Source organism: Eleginops maclovinus, chromosome 15, assembly GCF_036324505.1.
Source record: "Eleginops maclovinus isolate JMC-PN-2008 ecotype Puerto Natales chromosome 15, JC_Emac_rtc_rv5, whole genome shotgun sequence".
NCBI lineage: Eukaryota > Metazoa > Chordata > Actinopteri > Perciformes > Eleginopidae > Eleginops > Eleginops maclovinus.
In genome coordinates, this window is record NC_086363.1 from 19,163,518 (window position 1) to 19,185,556 (window position 22,039).

A 22,039-nucleotide genomic window follows, 5' to 3' on the forward strand; every position below is an offset into this window, starting at 1 on the left:
GTGACTTTTAAGCACTCACAAGACTGAATCTTTTACTGATGTGCCTCAATCTTTGTTAACATGGGACAAAAACACTGAAACCTCAAAAATGTCACAAATTTACTAATTTAGTGATTTTTTTTAATGAAAAATATCACTTGTTGAATGAATAAGGTGAAGTTGAATTTCTATCTTAATGTTTGAACAGGGGTGTTTTATGATGATTTGGATCTTTCAGATTAAGATGATTAATTGGTATCTTCCACATTCTATTGTAAGTGTATTATGAAGTGTTGGATTCACACTAGTCTGTTTCTAGTCTTGACTCGGCCTCACCCTGCCTTGGTCTTGACTTGGTCTCGGCCTCTCAAATTCTCGGTCTTGTCTTGGTTCACTCAGGTCGTGGTCATGACTTGGTCTCAGTTAAGCTGGTCTTGACTACAACACTAGCAACAGCTTTACTCTTTATACCATTGACATTCTATGGTTAATTACTAAACTTGATTTTACTCCAGTCTTTGTACAAATATAAGGTACAAAAGAGCTATGTCTTCCAGTGCCCACAGATATAGACAGACACGGTTTCATTCAATACAGAGCTGACTAATAGCAAATTCCACTTTACACTGGTGCCATTCTATTACCACCTTGCTTTGACTTTGTATGTAAATCACTGCGTAGAAAATTGGCTTCCTGTCCAGTGTAAACAAAACATAATAGGAAGGTTGGATTGCGGAATTAAAGAGACACTTATCTTTTTAACTTCTCCCTTCCTCTCAGATGAAGACTCTCACTGGGCAGCTGGAGAGCATTGAAGCAGAGAGAGACGCTCTGCTCTCTGAGAAGGAAAGCAGCGGTCAGAGCTCCACGGAGGAGATGGAGAAGCTGCAGTGCAGAGTGACGTCTCTCAGTGAGGAGAGAGAGCAGCTGCAGGAGACCCTGGAGAGACTAAGGCAGGAGAATCAGCAGCTCAGAGCACAGCTGGAGGACCGGATGGAGACGATGCAGACTGAGGTTTGTGACTAGTTGCCCCTCTGTTCCCATCCCCCCTCTCTTTATTATCAGATATATTAGTAGTTGGGTAACTTTGAGACAAATTAAATGTTTAATAATGCTCTTTAGACTGCCGTGCCATCACCCAGCATAGTTTAATGTCCTATAAAAGAAAAAAGAACTGAGATCTGACTGACACAATGGTAATTGTCTTCCCTATGTGCTGTTCAAAATGTCTTTTGGGTTTGGAATTTTTTTGCAAGTTTTTGGAGGATGATTTATCAGTACATATCTGCTTCGACAGATGGCAAATCTCAATACGTCTCTACAAATTGCGAGTGAGCAGAAGAGGAAGCTGGAAGATGATCTTCAGCAGAACATGAATACGGTGAGGAAACTCCACAGTAGGGAGTCCAAGTTGGCTGTGTTGCATTTTGATGATTTATTTTGTTTATTTACTGGTCGATTGAGTTATAAAACATTGCCAAGTTTGTCATTGTTCTGCTCCGTATAGCAGATGCATATTTTAGTGTCTAAAGAAAATGTTGTGGGTTTTCTTAAAGGCTTCCACAGCACAAGAGCTCCTGAAGTCAGTCCAAGAGAAGCTGTGTGAGCAGCAGCAGAAGAACTCTGAGCTAGAGGAACTGTGTCAGGAGAAGGAACGCTCTTCAGACCAACAGGTTGGTGTCCAGTAATCACTTTGTTATAAAAAGTAAGAATGTTCTTTGATAAAATAGGTTTTCAGAGTCAAATGATCTGCTCCCTTCCTCTCAGATGAAGACTCTCACTGAGCAGCTGGAGAGCATTGAAGCAGAGAGAGACGCTCTGCTCTCTGAGAAGGAGTGCAGCGGTCAGAGCGCCACGGAGGAGATGGAGAAGCTGCAGTGCAGAGTGACGTCTCTCAGTGAGGAGAAAGAGCAGCTGCAGGAGACCCTGGAAGGACTGAGGCAGGAGACGCAGCAGCTCAGAGCACAGCTGGAGGATCGGATGGAGACGATGCAGACTGAGGTTTGTGACCAGTGACTTTACTTCTATTAAATATTTATGTACTTTTGTGTATTGTTTCATTGAGATACAGGATCCTTTCCTTCAGGGAGTCCTGACCGTGATGTAAGCAAAAGCAGTAGGCCGTACTGTTAATATCCATAACAAATTTCACCTGAGTCAAGGACTGTGTAAAACAGCCAGAGGTGGAAAAGGTTTCTTAACTTGAATACAAGTATTAATACACTTTAAAGTACTCATTTTCAAGTAAAAGTATTGCATCAAGAAAGGTACCTAAGTAATAGGAGTAAAAGTAATAATTACAGACAAATCTCAAAAACATTTTAAAGAAAACATTTAAGAAGCTGGAACTGTGAAATATAAAACATAAAAATAAAAACGTTGCTACCAATAACTTTTTTGTGAAACAAACTCATGGTTTTAGTTACTTGCACATCATTTTTGGAGGGTTAAATCTATACAAAATAATCCTATTTTAAACGTTTTTCCTCAGTATGGTGTCAAAAATCGAATTGTATAAAGTAAATAAATCTGTTAAATAAATGTAGTTGACTAAAAAGTACAACATTTGCTTCCAAAATGTAATACAGTAGAAGTATAAAGTAGTTTAAAATGGAAGAGAGTACAAGTCCCTCAACATTTCACTTAACTACACATGAGTAATTGTACTCAGTTACTTTACTCCAATGTGAACGGTAACATGCTTCTTTTAAGGTTGATTTTAAAAAATGTTTAAAGGAATTCAAGAAAAGGAATACCTTTTTAATTTAAGAATAGAATATATCTTTACTGTCCACCATTATGGAAATGTTTATTTGGCTCTACAAACAAAATAAGACGGTTAGGAAATCAAAAGCAGTTGTAATAGGATATTGAGACAATTGAATGATTCTTTTAACTTCTCCCTTCCTCTCAGATGAAGACTCTCACTGAGCAGCTGGAGAGCATTGAAGCAGAGAGAGACGCTCTGCTCTCTGAGAAGGAAAGCAGCGGTCCAAGCTCCATGGAGGAGATGGAGAAGCTGCAGTGCAGAGTGACGTCTCTCAGTGAGGAGAGAGAGCAGCTGCAGGAGATCCTGGAAGGACTGAGGAAGGAGAAGCAGCAGCTCAGAGCACAGCTGGAGGACCGGATGGAGATGGTAAAAGCTTGGGTTTAGCACTGTAGCTGGAGATTCTTCTATTTACTGTCCAGTTTCGCTGAAGGCAGGTACAGTTTTTTGGAAAAAATGACCCGCTGGGACACAGGATTATTTTGTAATCTCCAGAAGTAAAAGTTCACGTTCGGCTATAAACTACAAGACTGTTACATTACGTTACATCCCCACCGCTAAGCTAACTGCAGCTCATTTTCAGCGTGATGACGTTTAGTAGTCTTAATTTAGACTCTCGTTAGCAACTGCTGTTTTTCTGACACATAGAAGCTTCATTCAGTATTCACTGATTTCTTTTTGTAATGGAGCAAAACGTGATCATCTATTAAACATATAGTAACCACAGACCTTAAAAAGCAGCCGCTCAGAGCACAGCTGGATGACTGGGTGGAGACGGTACATTGACACAACTATAAAGGGTTGCTTATCAATAAACCGTCCGCTTTTTTGACTGCTAATTTATGTTCTTTTCCAACTCCAGGTCTCAGCCACCAAGGAAAAGCTGAGCGACCGGGAGCAGCTGGACTCGCAGCAGCAGGCTGAGAGAGGAGCACAAGAGACCAAGCTGCAACAAAGGGTGGGTGGCATTCATTAACTGCCATAGTTGGAAAGGGATAATCCACATTTTGGAAACCAGGCATAGTCACTCTCTTTCCAAGAGTTATATGTAAAGGTTTAAGTCACTTTAAGTACACGGGTATAGATAAGGGTGCATGATTTTTAAAAAGAACTCATTGCGATTATTTGACTAATGTTGCAGTTGCGATATCATTTCCAATAATAGCGAAATACCTTTCTTTTTAAATTATTTTTTTCTTTAGTTTTTATTTCAGTTTCAGACTTATTATACAGAAGTATTCACATTTTAGTCAACATTATTTTTTTCATTTCCACTTTTTCCACTCCATATTTACTTATATTTTGCCTTAACTAAATATTGCACTTATTGGGATTTGGTTATTGCACTCTTCCAAATTATCATCAAAACCAGAGTTATAATCACCTGTAATTAAATATCCAGCAAGAAGCTGGAAACATCTTGTTGATCCTGAGAAATACTTAGCAGTTAATGGATATGATAAGTCATTTATTTGAGCTATATTATTGGGGACAATTCAGGAAGGTTTTTGTTTCAGATAGTGTATGCAAACCTCCGTTAACATGTCCTGAAAAATGACCTGGACTCTGTTGGTGCAGCAGGTCGAGGAGGAGCTTCAAACGCACATGGAGAAGAAAGGTGAAGCTGAAGTTGGAGCTCACACCTCACAGCAGGTTTGTTAACGCTCCTGTTTGTTTATAATCAATTCAAAGTTTTCTTTCAGTCCTGATCCATCTATATAAAAACCTGAAATCTAAGTCCAAGGTCGAATTATATGCCTTCACACTGCCCGCCTCGGCCAGAGGCATCATATTGTTTGGTTTTCATTCTGTATCTTTCTCTTGAATCTGATCATTCATACACAAATTATGACAATTTCACACACGTGTATGTAACCTTCAACTTGACTGGTTGCTGGAGGAAGTAATTCTGGTTTTATCTTCTCCTTTCAGTTGCTCAGTGACGCAAACACAAGCATCTGTGTGCTCCGAGAGCAGCAGAGCAGTTTGGATCAGAGCATCAGTGGATTGAAGGCGGAGATGGCCTCACAGCTACAGGAGTCTGCTGAGCAGCTTCAGGTACCTCACAAATCAGATTCTAGGCATAAGCAGCTGTAGACATTCTAACATAAAGGTTGAATAACTCTGAAAACACTGAACTCGTGTCATTGCAGGAGTCTTTCGGAAAATTCCAGCAATTTATCGATGCCTGTTCCAAGTATAACAGCACAGGCCCAGCCAAGGTCGCCTGTTCCCTGACTTCTCTGCCCAAACCACTCATGAAGGTTTACCACTGTGTGTGTCATCTGCAGCAGCAAACAGCCGAGTGTCTGAGCGACACTCTGGTAAATATTTCAACATCATACTCCATTTACAATTTCCTTTAACTCTTTGTGTCGGGTGATGACCTTTACACTCCTGCTCTGTGCCTTCCCAGGAGCACCTCAAGTCTAAAGCGCAGAGCTACATGAAGGTGTTTGAGGAGCTGGTGAGCACCGATCTGGCAGTTTTTAAGGAGAGGCGTGCGCTGGACGTGCTGCTGTGCAGAGGGAAGGCACAGAGTGAGGTGAATGTCGAGGATTTCCACTCAATGTGGGACAACCGACTGAAGGAGCTGGTGGACAAGAGGCAGCTCTACCTGCAGGTAAACTTGGATCCGCTCTTTCACTAACTCATTGTTACAGACTGATATTCTTAACCAGAGGTGGAAGAAGTACTCAGGTCTTGTACGTAAAAGAAGAAGTAGTCAGATCTTGTACTTGAGTAAAAGTAGAAGTACTCAGGTCTTGTATTTGAGTAAAAGTAGAAGTACCAGAGAGTAGGAATACTCTGTCACAGTGAAAGTCCTGCATTCAAAATGTTCCTCCAGTGAAAGTAGAAAGTATTCTCATCTAAATGTACTTAAAGTAGCGACAGTAAAAGTAGTCATTGTTTGATTGGTCCATTTCAGAATAATTTCTCTGATATGTTTTATAATGATTGATCATTAAAGTGTTATATAAGTGTTTACTTCTGAATTGTAATGGGGTAGAACTCTCTGAAACTACTGAAAAACTGTATTTAAGTATAGCACTATAGCAATAAGTGTACCATGGTGAAATCCCAGTAAATGGTCTGATGGTTGCCTCTGCATCCATGTGCGTATTGCAAACAGGAATAACGAATTGTTTCTATGGTGTTAAAAAGCCGAAATATAAACCAAAAAAAGCTCATAGAAAAAAACTCCAACCTGTAGCTGTACATTAGAAATACAAACGAAGATGAATCACCCCTAAAGAAATAAATCCAGTCTGAATTAGACATTTAGCTAATTATATTGTGCATTTTGAAGTATGAAAATGAGCCCTAGCTGTCTCCAAATCTTACCTGTTGTTTCTTTGTGGTTGTTTACCTTTCCTCAATATGTTTCCATTTCTCCAACATCACTGTAATGAAGCTTCATGAGAACTCTTTTGTTTTTTGTAGAAAATGTCCAGCATTTTGGAGAAGCTTTGGGCCTGCATTGCTTCTTTCCCCAGTGAGCTGTCGGTTGATAACAGTGACAGGGAGCGCTTCAAGGAGCAGCTGCAGTCCGTGTTCTCCCAGGCAATGATCTTCGGCCATCTGGAGAGCGTCCTGAGCACCGAGCTGGTATATTTATCTGAGCTGGAACACAGGAGGAAGACCACTCTAAAGGTATTGTTTTACATTCACATATCATGTTTGGTCAGGACCTCAAAAACACAATGATTGTTAGGGATGGGTACCGAAACCCAGTATGAAACGGACACAGGGGCTACATAAGACTGTGGTAACATTAAGCTATGATCGATTTTGTAATCGGAACTGGAGAAATAAAAAAAATAGATTTCACATTTATTATTGTTTTATGGTGCTTTTCAATTCAATGTCGTCCTTTTCTTTAATGTCATGGTTTGGTAACCTGTCCTTAAAGCTGGGGGACCCCTAGGGGTACCTGAGGGGATTGCAGAGAGTACGTAGAAACATTACGGGTTGCAATATATTTCCAGACAAAAAAACATTTTAAAATCAGTTTTATCAGCCTGGTGTCCCGCCCCCTGAACTGTCAGAGCTAATGAAAGACAAACAAGCTCATTAACTGCTCTAAAGTCTTAATAAAAGTGAGTCTTAATATTATTATCTTTCAGCCTCAGTGTGTTTGAATGTCAAGTTTAAATGCATTAAAGAAGGGAGAGATTTACAAGTGATTTTCATCTAAGGCGGATTTGGGTAAAAACCTATTACAGAGGGTTGAACACGAGAAAAAGTGAAGAGAAATCCTTTATCTTCATTGTGGATGGCTCATGTTTGTACTAATGTTTGTAAAAGTTTTTAGAGATTGACTGTATATTGTTTGAGAAAGTGTGTCATAATGGATCCCTTGTCTTTTATCTGCAAATCTACCCACGGGCACAAACACTGCCAGTGGGTAGACCTGAACCTGGAGAGATCGAGTTAGTGAAAACTTGAACAGGTTTTCTTTCCAAAGTCTTCACTAGTTTCAAGTCGGTGCACTAAATGTTTTCCATAATGTTTGCACTGCATTGTTCTTGCTTGTCTTTTCTAACGTCCTCCTACCCACCCCACTCGTGCAGGGCCACATTAAAGAGCAGGACAGTCTGCTGGGAGGTCTGAAGCTGCTGAAGGCTCAGGCTGAAGCTCAGCTGACAGAGGAGAGAAGCAAGATCTCCAACCTGCTTGTGCTCCAGCTAAAGCAAACCGAAGACAAAGTCAAAGTATGTCTGTTTTATATCTGCTACCATGAATATGTGTATATATAACATTGGATATTGAGAGCACAAGATGGACATTAGTACCTCAAAATAAGCAATCTGTCTATTCCAAAAGTTCCAGAGTCCCCTACAGCTTCAAAATCTCACCAGGAGTGCAAATATTGCCATTTTCTGATCAAACTGCCATTGTTGATCCTGAAAATATAAGAAGTGGAGTCACCATCCTCAATAACCCCTAAACCAGTCCAAATCTGCGATAATATTATTTAAGGTCCACATAGGTTATAATGGTAATAAATGCTATTTAAAACTTAATTGCCCAGCATGTGCAAGTTAGCATCCGGCAGCTTCTATGTGATTTTGGGTTAGGGTATGTACATACTGTACATTTCTAACATCAAACTTTAAGGTACTCAACATTTCCAGGGTCACAAAAGGACTCTGACGCCGTGGCTACACTGGACGCGCAACTGAAGCGCAGCGTGCGTTGAGCGCACGTTGCAACAATAGATTCCACTGTAATCAATGAGAGTGGCTACACCAGACGTGAGAGCAGCGCGCAAGTGCGCCGCAAGCGCCGCACAGATTTGCTTAAATAGACCAGTCTTCTATTTATATTTTTTTGCGCGGGGTGTGCGGGACCCTTTTTACAGAGAAATGGATCATAACATATGTCTGTATGTTGTTTTTTATTCAACTACTGGTATACAGGAAATGAATAAATGTTTCCTTTCACCGGAGACTCTGATAGACAAGTTGCCGTGGAGATATCTGTTGTCGTCAAAATTCCTCAGCCAAATTATTCAGCCTACAGATAAGATAACAACAGACGATCGATGGATGAAACACAGACTCTGTGTTGCAGTTTCACTGTTGTCGTGCTGGATACAAAAACAACGAAGACAACGAAAGTCTCGTTTTGCCTGTGTGTTGCGCCGTACGTGCGCTGTATGTGCGCTGCCGGTGTAGCCAGTAAAATGATACATTCCGCAGAACGTGCGCTCAACATGAACTGCGCTTCAGTTGCGCGTCCAGTGTAGCCACGGCGTAAGCTAGAAAATAGACTAAACTCTTGGCAAAAGTATACACAGATTCATATCAAATCTGGAACCTAGAGCAGATCTGAATATATCTCTACACCTCAAGGAGACATCTTAGAGCCATTCTTCTGAATAATCTTAATAAGATCATTCTCTTACATTTTGAATCGGGGCTGATTTGAACTTTTTTATAAAAGCCTCAAAGAATGAAATATATATTTGAGAGCCGTGTTTAGAGATATCTACAGTAAGAACCAGCCCAGGTCTGAGAACCACAGACAAATTTTGGTTATACGAGACGAAAGTTACTTGTACTAGTCAGTTGTACAATTTACTCTCCCTATCCTGTCCCTATGTTGCATCTAAAATGTGTCTATTTGCAGATGATGACCGATATGTTTGTGTTCTTTAGGCTCTGCGTGAACAGATTGAGCAGCTGCAGGAGGCTCAGGTCAAAGCCAGCAACAGGGTGTCCAACCACAAGCAGGCCACCCAGCTGCTGCAGACAGAGCTGAACGACAGCCGCGCTCACGTGGAGGAGAGGGAGCACACAATCCAAACCCTCAGGAGCAAACTACGAGAGTCTCAGGTACAGCTGCACATTCAGGGTCAGATTATGATACGAGTCTTCTGCTTCAACACGCAAGGACGAGCTTTATTCTTAGGGGACAAGAACCAAAGCCTGTGTTGATCTCCGGGATCCCAACATCAGGCTTTTTATAGTAACATTTATTTGGGGCTCTCTCCTGCCTAGAACCCTGGAGTTTACTCTGTTTTCTTTCTGATGTCTGATCTAGTATCAGACTGTTCCTACCCCTATGTTAGTTTTTGTAATATTTGCTCGAATGCTTTCTAACTACTCGTATCCCTTTTAATGGGTTTTATCTTTCTTGACCCCTTCCCATCCAGCCATCGGTTTCCGACAAGGGCTTACTCTCTCACACACACATGTTCTTCCTCCCTCTGAGTTCTTCCCTCCATTTCATGCTTCACCTTTTTTTTGTATTTTATTTATATGCTTCACTATTTTCCACTCCTAAACATACAGTGGGGAGAACAAGTATTTGATACACTGCCCACACTTTTGCCACTTACAAAGCATGTAGAGGTCTGTAATATGTATCATAGGTACTCTTCAACTGTGAGAGACGGAATCTAAAACAAAAATCCAGAAAATCACATTGTATGATTTTTAAATAATTCATTTGTATTTTATTGCATGACATAAGTATTTGATCACCTACCAACCAGTAAGAATTCCGGCTCTCACAGACCTGCTAGTGTTTCTTTAAGAAGCCCTCCTGTTCTCCACTCATTACTGGTATTAACTGCACCTGTTTGAACTCGTTACCTTTATAAAAGAGACCTGTCCACACACTCAATCAAACAGACTCCAACCTCTCCACAATGGCCAAGACCAGAGAGCTGTGTAAGGACATCAGGGATAAAATTGTAGACCTGCACAAGGCTGGGATGGGCTACAGGACAATAGGCAAGCAGCTCGGTGAGAAGGCAACAACTGTTGGCGCAATTATTAGAAAATGGAAGAAGTTCAAGATGACGGTCACTCTCCCTCGGTCTGGGGCTCCATGCAAGATCTCACCTCGTGGGGCATCAATGATCATGAGGAAGGTGAGGGATCAGCCCAGAACTACACGGCAGGACCTGGTCAATGACCTGAAGAGAGCTGGGACCACAGTCTCAAAGAAAACCATTAGTAACACACTACGCCGTCATGGATTAAAATCCTGCAGCGCACGCAAGGTCCCCCTGCTCAAGCCAGCGCATGTCCTGGCCCATCTGAAGTTTGCCAATGACCATCTGGATGATCCAGAGGAAGAATGGGAGAAGGTCATGTGGTCTGATGAGACAAAAATAGAGCTTTTTGGTCCAAACTCCACTCGCCGTGTTTGGAGGAAGAAGAAGGATGAGTACAACCCCAAGAACACCATCCCAACCGTGAAGCATGGAGTTGGAAACATCATTCTTTGGGGATGCTTTTCTGCAAAGGGGACAGGACGACTGCACCGTATTGAGGGGAGGATAGATAGGGCCGTGTATCACGAGATCTTGGCCAACAACCTCCTTCCCTCAGTAAGAGCATTGAAGATGGGTCGTGGCTGGGTCTTTCAGCATGACAACGACCCAAAACACACAGCCAGGGCAACTAAGGAGTGGCTCCGTAAGAAGCATCTCAAGGTCCTGGAGTGGCCTAGCCAGTCTCCAGACCTGAACCCAATAGAAAATCTTTGGAGGGAGCTAAAAGTCCGTATTGCCCAGTGACAGCCCCGAAACCTGAAGGATCTGGAGAAGATCTAGATGGAGGAGTGGGCCAAAATCCCTGCTGCAGTGTGTGCAAACCTGGTCGAGAACTACAGGAAACGTCTGCTCTCTGTAATTGCAAACAAAGGTTTCTGTACCAAATATCAAGTTCTGTTTTTCTGATGTATCAAATACTTATGTTATGCAATAAAATGCAGATTAATTATTTAAAAATCATACAATGTGATTTTCTGGATTTTTGTTTTAGATTCCGTCTCTCACAGTTGAAGAGTACCTATGATAAAAAATACAGACTTCTTCATGCTTTGTAAGTGGGAAAACCTGAAAAATCAGCAGTGTATCAAATACTTGTTCTCTCACTGTATATATTTCCAAATACAGCTGACTTAAAACACTTCACATCATAATGAACTTAAGACCTGCTTTTATTGACATCTGACAAAACATCCAGATTTTCTTAAAGGTCCCCTATTATGCAAAGTGCACTTTATGCATTATGTTATGACGTCATAACTCAAATATGGGCTGGCTTTACTTTGAACTCCTGGCAACGTCCCGCCCACATGACACGTCCCAACCTATCGTCCCCTATATACAGTCGCAAGCTGAATCCCCTCGTCTGTGTGTGTGTGTGTGTGTGGCAGGATGTCTGCAGGAGGGACTTAGAGTTGTTGTATATATAATACATATTGTCTCTGTTCTAGTGGTAAACACTGAGAAGTGTTTCAGAAATAATGCTGGATGTGGTTTGGAACATCATATGGCGTTTAATCACGGCAGCGTTTAGCTGAGTTTCTCCCGGTAGAAAACTCTCTTCAGAGGAGAGATCCTGACGCTCCAAAGGGGCGTGGCCAGCAGCAGCTCCAAAGGGGCGTGGCCAGCAGCAGCTAGTTCATTTAAAGCTACAGTCACAGAATCAGCACTTCAGGAACAGGGCTGAAATAGAGGGGGGTGAGGCATGCTACAATTTGGCATTTTGAGCAAAACACTTCACATATGTATGCATTTTATAGATATGGTCCTACAATATATTGTTCAAATATAGCATAATAGGAGACCTTTAAATATCTTTTCGCTCTAAGCTTATTTATTGTGGTCTTCAGTTTTTGTTTCGCAATTTTGGCTTATTCTCTAACACTTCTCTCTTCCTGCTTCAGAGGAATGCATCACCCAGTGCCTTGGAGCTGGAGAAACTCCGATCTGAGCTGTTCAAAAAGGAGGTGTTGTTGACGTCAGCGTCTGACAAACACAAACAAGAGTAAGAGCTCTTTGGATGCATTCTGACCCTTCGTTGAATCCCCCATTTTTCTCCTATGTATTTACTTCACCTAGTGGGTTGTTGTAATATCAGTTTTCTGTGGTTAACTCCTCTTTAGCTGTTTTTCAGAATGTGTCAACAGATAGAGGAAAGAGGCTTCCCTGTCATGTTTGATCAGTTCAGTAGCAGTTTTTCCCTCTGACACTTCATTTTAGTTCTGATCAGAGGTTTGTCATTCTCAGAATCCAGACGATGAACACAGTGCTGAAGGAAAAGGAAGAGTCCCTGAGGAAGCTGAAGGAGACGTTGAGGAAGTCACAGCAGCAAGGGGAGCAGTCATGTAAGTCTGCAGTGTGTTGTGTTTCTGATCAGTTTTACTAACTAAATGTAATATTCAGAACCCTTTGGAATCAGAAACAACAAAAAATTAACGGTTTATGTCAACTAGGTTTAGGTCGCGTTCACACCAGCCTTGTTTAGTCCGGTTGAAAGGAACCCCGGAGCGTTTAACCCCTTGGTATTTGGGTTGGTGTGAACGTGGTCGGAGACCTCTAGTGTGAACTAAACAACCAGACTCTGGTCCGCCTGAAAGAGGTGGTCTCAGTCCGCCTGCCAGTGAACTCTGGAGCGGTTCATCATCGCTGGTGGCAACGCAGTCCGCACGAAAACATAGGAAGCGTAGTATTTACGAGTAATTTCCTTGTTGTTTTTTTATCTAGGCTGTGTGTAGGGTCTTGCCATCATTCATTACTTCACGGAGATATAAACAACTATAAACATAAGCTAGGCTATATTTGCTTGTATGACTGCTCACTTCACTGGTCCCCTGTGTACAGAAAAAAGGAAGGAAACCTCCTCCTCACTGCAGAACATCTCTCCTTATGTGTTGAAAGTTTTTTTAACACACGTTGTCTGATTATATAATCATATGCGCCGTCCGCTAGAGTGATCTGCTCTCCAGACTACGGTAGAAATTGCCGGGATTTCCGTTTTTACCTGCTTACTGTCTGACCAATTGTTGAACAGCATTTCGGTGACTTTTGTTTAGAGTTTATAGTCCGTCTGAGGTGTGTGAAGGCAAAAAATAGGAGGATAATCTCTATATTAACACCACTGAGATTATTAAGCTTAAATGCAGATGATCACTAAGCTAAGCTAAAGGCGGCTAATGTTCACATGATGCTGTTTGGAAGTCTCATATAGTCACTGGAATGTACGAGCTTCAGGAATTTAGTAGTGGGGCAATAACTGACATTTTTTTCTCTTCTTCAGCTTGAGTTATAGGACCACAGATCCTGTTTCAGACATCTAAACATAAACCTGATTCAATTACGTATTTAGGACTCATTCCTGCAGCACTCTATAGGACGTAAAGAAAATGTGATTTGAAAATACAACCGGCCCCTGCTTGTTGCTCTGTGGTGATCACTCAAAGAACCCATTGTTACTATTTAAGGCAGAAACATGTTGAACTGATGTAGTCCTGTTGAATTCAGTCCTGCAGGGTGAGGACCTTCATGCCAGGCTGACCAACCCCAGAGGTCTTGTGATCAAGACCAGCATCCTGCTGGAGAAGACTAAACTGGAGGAAGAACTCAAACAGCTCCAACTGAAATTGACCGAGCTGGAAAGGTGAGATTTATCAGTTTGATGGGAAAACTTCTTAGACAGGCTGCTTCACCCGCAGTTGTCTCACGGATAGCGATAGAAAGGCGATAGAGCGCACACACAAAAATGTAAAATAACACCAGTGTGCAATAATGTAAAAATACTGAAACCAAACAAAGAACAATATGTTCCTAGCTAATATTATTATAATTACTGGCTGTTACTCTTATGTGGTCCATCCATTACTTTAACAAGAATCTTTATGCAACTACTTCAAACCTTACATACCACACTTCATTCTACAATGTTACACTTATTTTATTTGATAAATACTGCTGGTACACGTTCAGGTAGATAAGGAAGCTTATCTCTCTGAACGTGTACTTCTGTTTATTGTAACAATTAATATTTTAAATACTTTGTGCATACCTTTTTATATAATAGTGTTCTACTTTTTCCGTCTCTCGCTATACTTGCTGTAACAATGTAAATGTCCCTTTTGTGTGACGAATAAAGGAATTCTGATTCTTTTCGACCGTGTCTAACATCTGTCCTCCTCCCCCCTATCAGCCTGGTGTCCAATCAGCAGGCAGAGATCAGCCATTGGAAGAGCAGAGCCTTCAAGCTGAAGGGGAGGATCAAGGCCGAGGTGGCGCAGCCTTCATCACCCAGCACTCCCACCAAGAGGGGCTATCCCATGACCTCAGACTCCTCCAACTTCTTCAGCTCACCCAAGAAGTTCCTGGTTACTCCCAAGAAGGTCCTCGATTCTCCCAGGAAGGTCCTGGATTCTCCCAGAAAACTGCTAGACTCTCCGAATGTCTCTGCGCTCGACTCCCCCAAAAGCAGATTCTTTGACGTTGGCGGAAACTCTGAGCTGCTGTCCAGGAGCCGCCCAAAGCAGTTCTTTGATAACTCCCGCCTAGGAACCATTCCAGGTAAGCTCCCTCCCTCCCTCCCTCCCTCCCTCGTGTGTGTGTGTGTGTGTGTGTGTGTGTGTGTGTGTGTGTGTGTGTGTGTGTGTGTGTGTGTGTGTGTGTGTGTGTGTGTGTGTGTGTGTGTGTGTGTGTGTGTGTGTGTGTGTGTGTGTGTGTGTGTGTGTGTGTGTGTGTGTGTGTGTGTGTGTGTGTGTGTGTGTGTGTGTGTGTGTGTGTGTGTGTGTGTGTGTGTGTGTGTGTGTGTGTGTGTGTGTGTGTGTGTGTGTGTGTGTGTGTGTGTGTGTGTGTGTGTGTGTGTGTGTGTGTGTGTGTGTGTACTTCATAAAGAGCTGAGCTGTTTGTTTCGCCAGAGATTTCCTTTGTTCCTGATCCTCCAGACACAGAAAAGGGTAACTGCTGAGATCTTCTTCTTGGGCAACACGTAGGGTTCACTAACAGGAGCATGAGGTGCTGGGACTTCACCAGGGTTCACTGAGTCATACAACTTAAATTAGGACTGATGCACACCTTCACACACTGATAGTTACTTTTTTTTATAATCAACATCAGCAACTTCTCGAACAAAATCAAAAAACACACAGAATTTTGTCTTTCAGATAAAGGGATATTGATGGGAATATCATTTTGACATTAAAGTATACATTAAGGGATGCTGCTCAAAATTGGCTCGGTAACAATACCAAAAAAAAAGTCGAACCAATATACAATGTGTGTGTATATATATATATTTTGTTACTATTGGAAATGAAAGTAACAACTGATTTAAAGGCAACACTGGTAAGACCTTGCTGATTAAACTCCTCATCCTATCCTGCCCTCAGTCTTTGAGATGTAACTCGGGAACTTTCAGGATATCCTACTTGAAATGATGGCTTCTTCAGCCCTCTGCACACTTTCTACCAGCCTGGCTGCAACCCTCACACTTCACGTTTGGGAAAACCTCACTATTTATAGTTTTAAAAGGTAGAATAATGGAGGTGGCAAGCTATCGTTGGAGTATGTATAAGACGTGTAGTATTTTTTCCCTCAGGTGAATGGGTTTCTTTATTTCCTTAAGATGTATTTTATCATGTGACTGTTTTGTCTAATAAAAGTCTTGTGTGTTGCAGATGCAGCTTCAGGTGCAGACCAAAGGGAGGATTGGTGGCCCAAGTCTCCAAAGCAAGAGGAAATGTGCAAAAGCCAGTAACATGTTCATGTGCAATATTTTTAATATCCTTTGTTTTTAAATGTTTCTAGATGTTATTGTTTTGTGTTTATTCTATTGTTCTATACATCTTAAAGTTTGGATATTAAAGTCTTTCTACATGAAGAAAATGACTCTGTTGTCTCATTCACACACGCAACGTTAAGTAGGACTTCCTGTATATTCCTGGAACACAAGATAGATTTATTTCACTCAAGTTTTCATTGTTTGGGTAAAGGTCCGGGTACATAGTCCATAACAGGATTTTTGCTACAATGACTTGCAGATGCATGGCTCTGTTTGGGTACAGAATGACAAATGCGTGACCCTGGACGATCAACTGTCCTTTACTTCTAACATTGCTGCTACAACCTGATCCTGCAAATACACTCTACAACATCAGGAGGATCCGTCCCCTGCAGTCCCAGGAGGCAACGCATGCTCTGGTGCAGGCTCTGGTCATCTCCCACTCATTTTGTTATCAGGACAGCAGAACTCTACATATCTTCCATCGTAAACTGAAAACGCATCTTTTCGATTGTTAGTCTATAATTCTTGCAACAAAAAAAAGAAGCACTTTAAGAGTTATTTTGTAACAAATCACCAGCACTTACAATGGTAGGATGTATACCTACCGTGGATGAATATACCTTCACTTTCCTTGTTGTTCAGAGTTTGATTCCCTATGTTTATTGCACTTATCGTAAGTCGCTTTGGATAAAAGCGTCAGCTAAATGAAATGTTATGCCAGAGATGCTCCCTGATTGGTCTCATAGCAGATGCCAGGGTTAAAAAAAGTTTGGAAGACAGGTCATATGTTTTTCACATTCTAGGAAAATGGAGGAAGGCCCAGTGCAGGAAGGTTTTTTTCCAATGTACTTAGTTTGAGAACCCCCAAGTGATAAACCTAATTAAATGATTACGTTTGAGGCTGTTCTGTAAAAAAAAAACCAGCACCTGCATACTGGTCCATTCATCCCAGTTGTACCACCCAGCCATCAACACAGTTTGGGCCACTGCAGAATCTGCAGGCTATTTGTCAAACATTTAAAGCAAATATTTTACCTAAAATTAAAAGGTTAAAAGGCCAATGGTGCACCATAAGGGTGGGTCCTGTAGTGATCGATGTGAATTCCTGTTATCCTTGAAATTACTCTAGCTTTGTTTGGGCAGATCCGTGGATGTGACCAATCAGAACACGTCTGAGAGACGACGTGTTCACGTACAACGTCATTACGTTTTATTAGCACGTCGCGCGCGGGATCTTTGATTACCAAACAGTCGAGTTTGAGGGAAACAAGAAGGCAGCCGGTCGGTTCATCCTGCAGCTCTATCTGAAGAACGGTTCGTTTTTATAATATATGAATTCAAACAAAAGTATGTCATAATTGTTTTTTGAACTTGTCCTCTGCTGTGACGCTGTCTTCGATTGAGCAGCATTGTCAACAGTTTTACGTTAAATGCACTGAACTGATGCGCTAACAGTGCTAATGCTAATAAGCTAACAGTCCTCTTGTCAAAATGCAACTTAATTTGTTCAGAGCAAAACGAAGCTAACGGTATGGATGTTTTGTCTTCACCGGGTACGTTAAGTTATTAGCAACTTTACAAAAGTCAGATATAACATAAGTCTATAAAATTGCTATTCCAGCGTGTTTACATATCGGAAAATACTGGGACGAAGTCTGTGCCACCATAGCTGCTTTAACACAATCGGTGAACTTAATGTGAGTATCACAATATAAAAGTAACTTGAGTACTTTCCTTTAGTTTTGGATAACGTTCATATCAAATGCAATTAAATAACACAGGAGAAATTAAACGTCAATAAGATGTTTTTTGTAAATAAGTGTATTATAAAATCTGAGCTGACAGAAAATGATCTGTTTTAGTTTAATACACACAGTTAAGCTCACACACACTATTTTATGAACATATAGGTTCACCTGCTGAATTAAAAACAACAAATGAACCAAAGAAAGCCATAAACCACACTATATGCCCTTTTAGGGTTTTATTGACAGTCATCCTGCAAGTAATCCCCAGTTTTAATGTCACTATAATGGAATACGGTTACTTTTTTGTATCCTGATGATGTAATCCTGTTGCATGTCAACTGTTACTCCCTCAGCGTGGCTATACTTCCAAAAAGTATTTCCTTCACCCGCCTCGGTATCTTAAGAACCAGGAGAGCGAAGTCACGCAATCCTGACAACCAGTCTAGCTTACTGTTGTCCAGACCACACTGTCAATACTCTATGTTTCTAACACAGTTGCCCCCCCCCCCCCTTCTCTCTGCAGGTTTCACACTCGCACCATGGCTATGAGGAGCGAGTCTAGGGTGGAGACAGAGGTGGAAGAGGAGGAAAGCTTTGGACCACAGCCTCTGAGCAGACTGGAGGTTTGAATCCTGAACACTGAGCTTATTACATCTGTGATCTCCCATTTCAGTTGGGTCTTGTTTTGGGGCTTGACTGCATTTCACATTCATTTGTATTTCAATAAATGGCTATGATGCACATTTTTTGTATAAGTGTTGAGTGTCAGTACATGTCAGCCTATTGTCTAAACAAGCAGGTGTCAGCCAGGTTGGACTGATGAATTTGATATACCCCTCGTTAACCAGGGGTCACATTTTACGTCGGCATTGCAGCTCTCAACTGTACGAAGATTTCATGTTTGAATCACACTGCCCAGACTGGAAATGTATCCACTCTCCCTGTTTAAGGCCGATTGCTGGACTGTTTTTCTAACCCAACACTATTCTGCAGTTTTCTCTTTCCCAGTTTATTCATGCTGTGCTGTCTCTGTCCCAATGTCTCTGCATGCAGCAATGTGGAGTCAGTGCCAGCGACATCAAGAAGCTGGGGGACGCAGGTTTCCACACCATCGAGGCGGTGGCGTACGCACCCAAGAAGGAGCTGCTTAATATCAAAGGCATCAGTGAAGCCAAAGCTGAGAAAATACTTGTAAGAATCCACCTTTTTCCATATGTCCTCCTTTAGGGAGTCAAATCTGTGTTCCACAGGTTCCCAGAAACTCAGGTTTGCAGTGTCAGATAAGGGAAAGTGGTATCTGTGCAATCTTAGGCAATACATTTTTCAGTGCAGATCCTTTCTTTGGTGGTTGTACTGTGCATGAATCACTTGTTAAATGGAAAAAAACATTTTTATAATGTCTTATAATTCCACATCGCCGTATGTTTCTTATGTGACTTTTTTTTTTTTTAATTGCTTCTACTCATTTTTAACCATAGTGGTGTACTTATGGTTGTGTATTTTATTACTAATGTGTGCTTTTCTTCTTCATATTTAAAACGTTTCTTAATTATTGCATGCCTTTTTTACCTGCTTCACTTTTTGCTGGAACACCGTGAATGTCCCTGTCGCGGGACTACTGAAGGAATTCTGGTTGTGATATCCATCCATCCCTTCTTACAACACATACAATGATATATCGACGGATATTTTGCCCCGCCGAGTTTAAACTCTACTTCTTGTGGTGTACAGTTTCTGTTCGTGAAGCGTACTGGATTCATTTCAATGTTTCTCTCAGGCTGAAGCAGCCAAACTTGTGCCCATGGGCTTCACCACAGCGACTGAGTTCCACCAGAGGAGAGCGGAGATCATCCAGATCTCTACAGGCTCCAAGGAGCTGGACAAACTCCTGCAGGGTTTGTGCATCTAGTATACCGTCCATAAATACAGCTCAGGCCTGCACTCAGGATGTGGATGTAGACTGGTTACATGATGAAGGGAGAATAAAGCGTTTTCTTTTGACTTGTTGTTTCTCCTGCAGGCGGGATCGAGACGGGCTCCATCACAGAGATGTTTGGAGAGTTTCGGACCGGGAAGACCCAGCTGTGCCACACCCTTGCTGTCACCTGTCAGGTAGAGAGACTCAAACTGTATAATCTATAATCAAAGACCCTCTCATGGATGCTAAATGTTTGTTTTCCTCGTATCATGTCTTCATATTTGTCCTTGTTGATGTTGCAAATGGAGCTGCTGTGATGCAAGAAAAATGACTCCGTCTGTCATTGAAGTATTATTGTATCCTGTCCACAGCTGCCCATCGATCAGGGGGGGGGAGAAGGTAAAGCCATGTACATCGACACAGAGGGGACCTTCAGACCCGAGAGACTGCTGGCTGTAGCCGAGAGGTGAGTCTGAAGGGAGCAGCCGGAGGTTATGGGTCAAATGGTGATCATGGTGGGAAAGGGAGATTCAGATTTGATCTGTTCTTTGAGTGAGGGGCTCAGCAGAAGGAGCGCTTGGTGATTTCCTGTGTGCTGCAGGTACGGGCTGGTGGGCAGTGACGTCCTGGACAACGTGGCCTACGCCCGCGCCTTCAACACCGACCATCAGACCCAGCTGCTGTACCAAGCCTCCGCCATGATGGCTGAGTCCAGGTCAGTCCGAGGCTACAGAGAATAACCTGAGCAACATGTTGTTGTTGTTGTTGTTGTTTTTTTTTTTTTTATGTATATGATATTGAATTGCATGAGAAACACATCACCAAGACACTCTGGAGAGCTCAGTGATTTTTGGAGATAGTTCAGAGAGAGTATCAGTAGAAAAGGCACTTGAACTATAATAACATATTAATAAAAGATGTTCTTTTAGCAGCATGGGCAGTAGTTCATGCCAACAGAATAAATACTCACTTTATTCATAAAGCATCTTAACGTTTATTAAACTGCTGACCGTACTGAATAATCGTTTCCAAATAGAACAGCAAAATGGCAGTAATACACCTTATTGAGACTGAACTGCTCTATAAATATTACCCGTTTGTACTTTTAATGTCGGAGTACTGCATTGCTGACTGCACACATACTGTTACATGAGGACACTAGTATTTTTCTCAGTAGAAGTGTCTTCTGAGTGTCCTGCAGCTCACCCTCCTCTCCCTGTGTCAGGTATGCTCTGCTGATCGTGGACAGTGCGACCGCTCTGTACAGGACGGATTACTCGGGCAGAGGAGAGCTGTCTGCGCGGCAGGGACACCTGGGACGCTTCCTGCGCATGCTGCTGCGCCTGGCAGACGAGGTGAGCTGCTGAGATGTGAGGAGCACTGTCTTCTCTGTGGGGATATCAAGCACTCCTCACGTGTTAGTGATGAGCTGCAGCCCAAAGTATCCTACACACCGCTCGTTCGTTTTAGTCTCTCCATTACCCCGAGGTGTCTGTAACCTGAGCATGTTTGTCTGCCTCATTCCTACGTCACGACAGTTTGGGGTTGCCGTGGTGATATCCAACCAGGTGGTGGCGCAGGTGGATGGAGCAGCCATGTTTTCTGCAGATCCAAAGAAACCAATCGGAGGCAACATTCTGGCTCACGCCTCCACCACACGGTGAGTGGTGCTGGGTTATCTATTGATCCGTAGAGGCTGGGGGGGGATGTTCCTATAGCAGAGCTGCACTGACAGACAGAGGCTGCAGCTGATGACATCACAGACTCAACTCACCTCTTGTGTTTGCAGTCTGTACCTAAGGAAAGGCAGAGGAGAGACGCGGATCTGTAAAATCTACGACTCGCCCTGCCTGCCCGAGGCTGAAGCCATGTTCGCCATCAACCCTGATGGAGTGGGTGATGCTAAGGACTGAGGTGGGGGGGGGGGGGCAGGAAGCAGCGGAGGGTAAAGAGTTACCTGCTGGCTCATTCTGGACTACTACTGGAAGTGTTTTGCACCCATGCCACCGCCTTCACACACTCAGCTGATAGGGGGACAGAAGGCAGAGGTCGTATGATTTGATGCTGATGGAGGTGGTGCACTCTGCACACCCTCTGAAAGGCAGTGGAGCAACAGCAACATTATATTTTTTCATGTTGAAGCACGTTTCAGTCAAGGGTAAAACTGATGTGTTCTTACAATGAGCATCTCATTGCTACAACATGTGTTGTGCTGAGGAACGACCTTCAGATTCCCTGAGTTATTATCTAATCTATCTATTAATAAGCGTAAATCAGATCAGTTGTGTTAGTTCCAAAACTGGAAAGATCACAACTCAACCGAAGTCTCGGGAAGTATTTGATCTTTAAGTTGTAGAGATACTACGTCATTATTAGAGATACGCTCTCATTTCTTTCTGGGTTGAATTTCCCTCTGTAGTTTTTCTATGGAGTCTACTTTTGTAAAACTATGTCTTATAGTGTCAGATTTCTTTTGCTATTTTATTTTGTGGTCGTTTGTTTTGTGACATAAGGTGATTAAAGCATTTCTATAACGTACTTTTTGTTATCCCCGTTTTCAACTTTGTCGGCT

The 22,039-nt window shown here is 42.2% G+C and overlaps 2 protein-coding genes across 8 annotated transcripts in view; both read left to right on the forward strand.

The window, feature by feature from the left end:
• The window catches only part of cenpe (centromere protein E), a 33,775-nt gene extending 17,914 nt beyond the window's left edge, over positions 1 to 15,861 (forward strand). For 3 of the 6 annotated variants that reach the window (XM_063902734.1, XM_063902739.1, XM_063902740.1), the window contains 19 exons: positions 760 to 993; positions 1,277 to 1,360; positions 1,536 to 1,652; positions 1,747 to 1,980; positions 2,894 to 3,115; positions 3,609 to 3,704; positions 4,325 to 4,399; positions 4,679 to 4,804; positions 4,900 to 5,070; positions 5,163 to 5,369; positions 6,191 to 6,400; positions 7,321 to 7,461; positions 8,911 to 9,087; positions 11,939 to 12,039; positions 12,282 to 12,379; positions 13,536 to 13,671; positions 14,218 to 14,585; positions 14,936 to 14,974; positions 15,695 to 15,861. In XM_063902734.1, coding sequence (XP_063758804.1) covers positions 760 to 993; positions 1,277 to 1,360; positions 1,536 to 1,652; positions 1,747 to 1,980; positions 2,894 to 3,115; positions 3,609 to 3,704; positions 4,325 to 4,399; positions 4,679 to 4,804; positions 4,900 to 5,070; positions 5,163 to 5,369; positions 6,191 to 6,400; positions 7,321 to 7,461; positions 8,911 to 9,087; positions 11,939 to 12,039; positions 12,282 to 12,379; positions 13,536 to 13,671; positions 14,218 to 14,585; positions 14,936 to 14,974; positions 15,695 to 15,774 — 2,916 coding nt within the window. In that variant the 3' untranslated portion in view covers positions 15,775 to 15,861. The remainder of the gene's footprint in view (positions 1 to 759; positions 994 to 1,276; positions 1,361 to 1,535; positions 1,653 to 1,746; positions 1,981 to 2,893; positions 3,116 to 3,608; positions 3,705 to 4,324; positions 4,400 to 4,678; positions 4,805 to 4,899; positions 5,071 to 5,162; positions 5,370 to 6,190; positions 6,401 to 7,320; positions 7,462 to 8,910; positions 9,088 to 11,938; positions 12,040 to 12,281; positions 12,380 to 13,535; positions 13,672 to 14,217; positions 14,586 to 14,935; positions 14,975 to 15,694) is intronic. The other 3 variants (XM_063902735.1, XM_063902736.1, XM_063902737.1) reach the window with 3 other exon arrangements.
• A 1,170-nt stretch (positions 15,862 to 17,031) lies between these two features.
• rad51 (RAD51 recombinase) lies at positions 17,032 to 22,005 on the forward strand. Of its 2 annotated transcripts, XM_063902008.1 has the most exons (11): positions 17,191 to 17,330; positions 17,423 to 17,498; positions 18,073 to 18,172; positions 18,603 to 18,740; positions 19,327 to 19,444; positions 19,570 to 19,661; positions 19,839 to 19,933; positions 20,069 to 20,182; positions 20,693 to 20,822; positions 21,006 to 21,127; positions 21,257 to 22,005. In XM_063902008.1, coding segments are annotated over exons 2-11 (1,035 nt in total). In that variant the 5' UTR covers positions 17,191 to 17,330; positions 17,423 to 17,496; the 3' UTR covers positions 21,381 to 22,005. The 2 variants fall into 2 exon arrangements, with proteins under 2 accessions (XP_063758080.1, XP_063758078.1); XM_063902010.1 differs by lacking the exons at positions 17,191 to 17,330; positions 17,423 to 17,498 and adding an exon at positions 17,032 to 17,115.
• Positions 22,006 to 22,039: the final 34 nt, after the last annotated feature.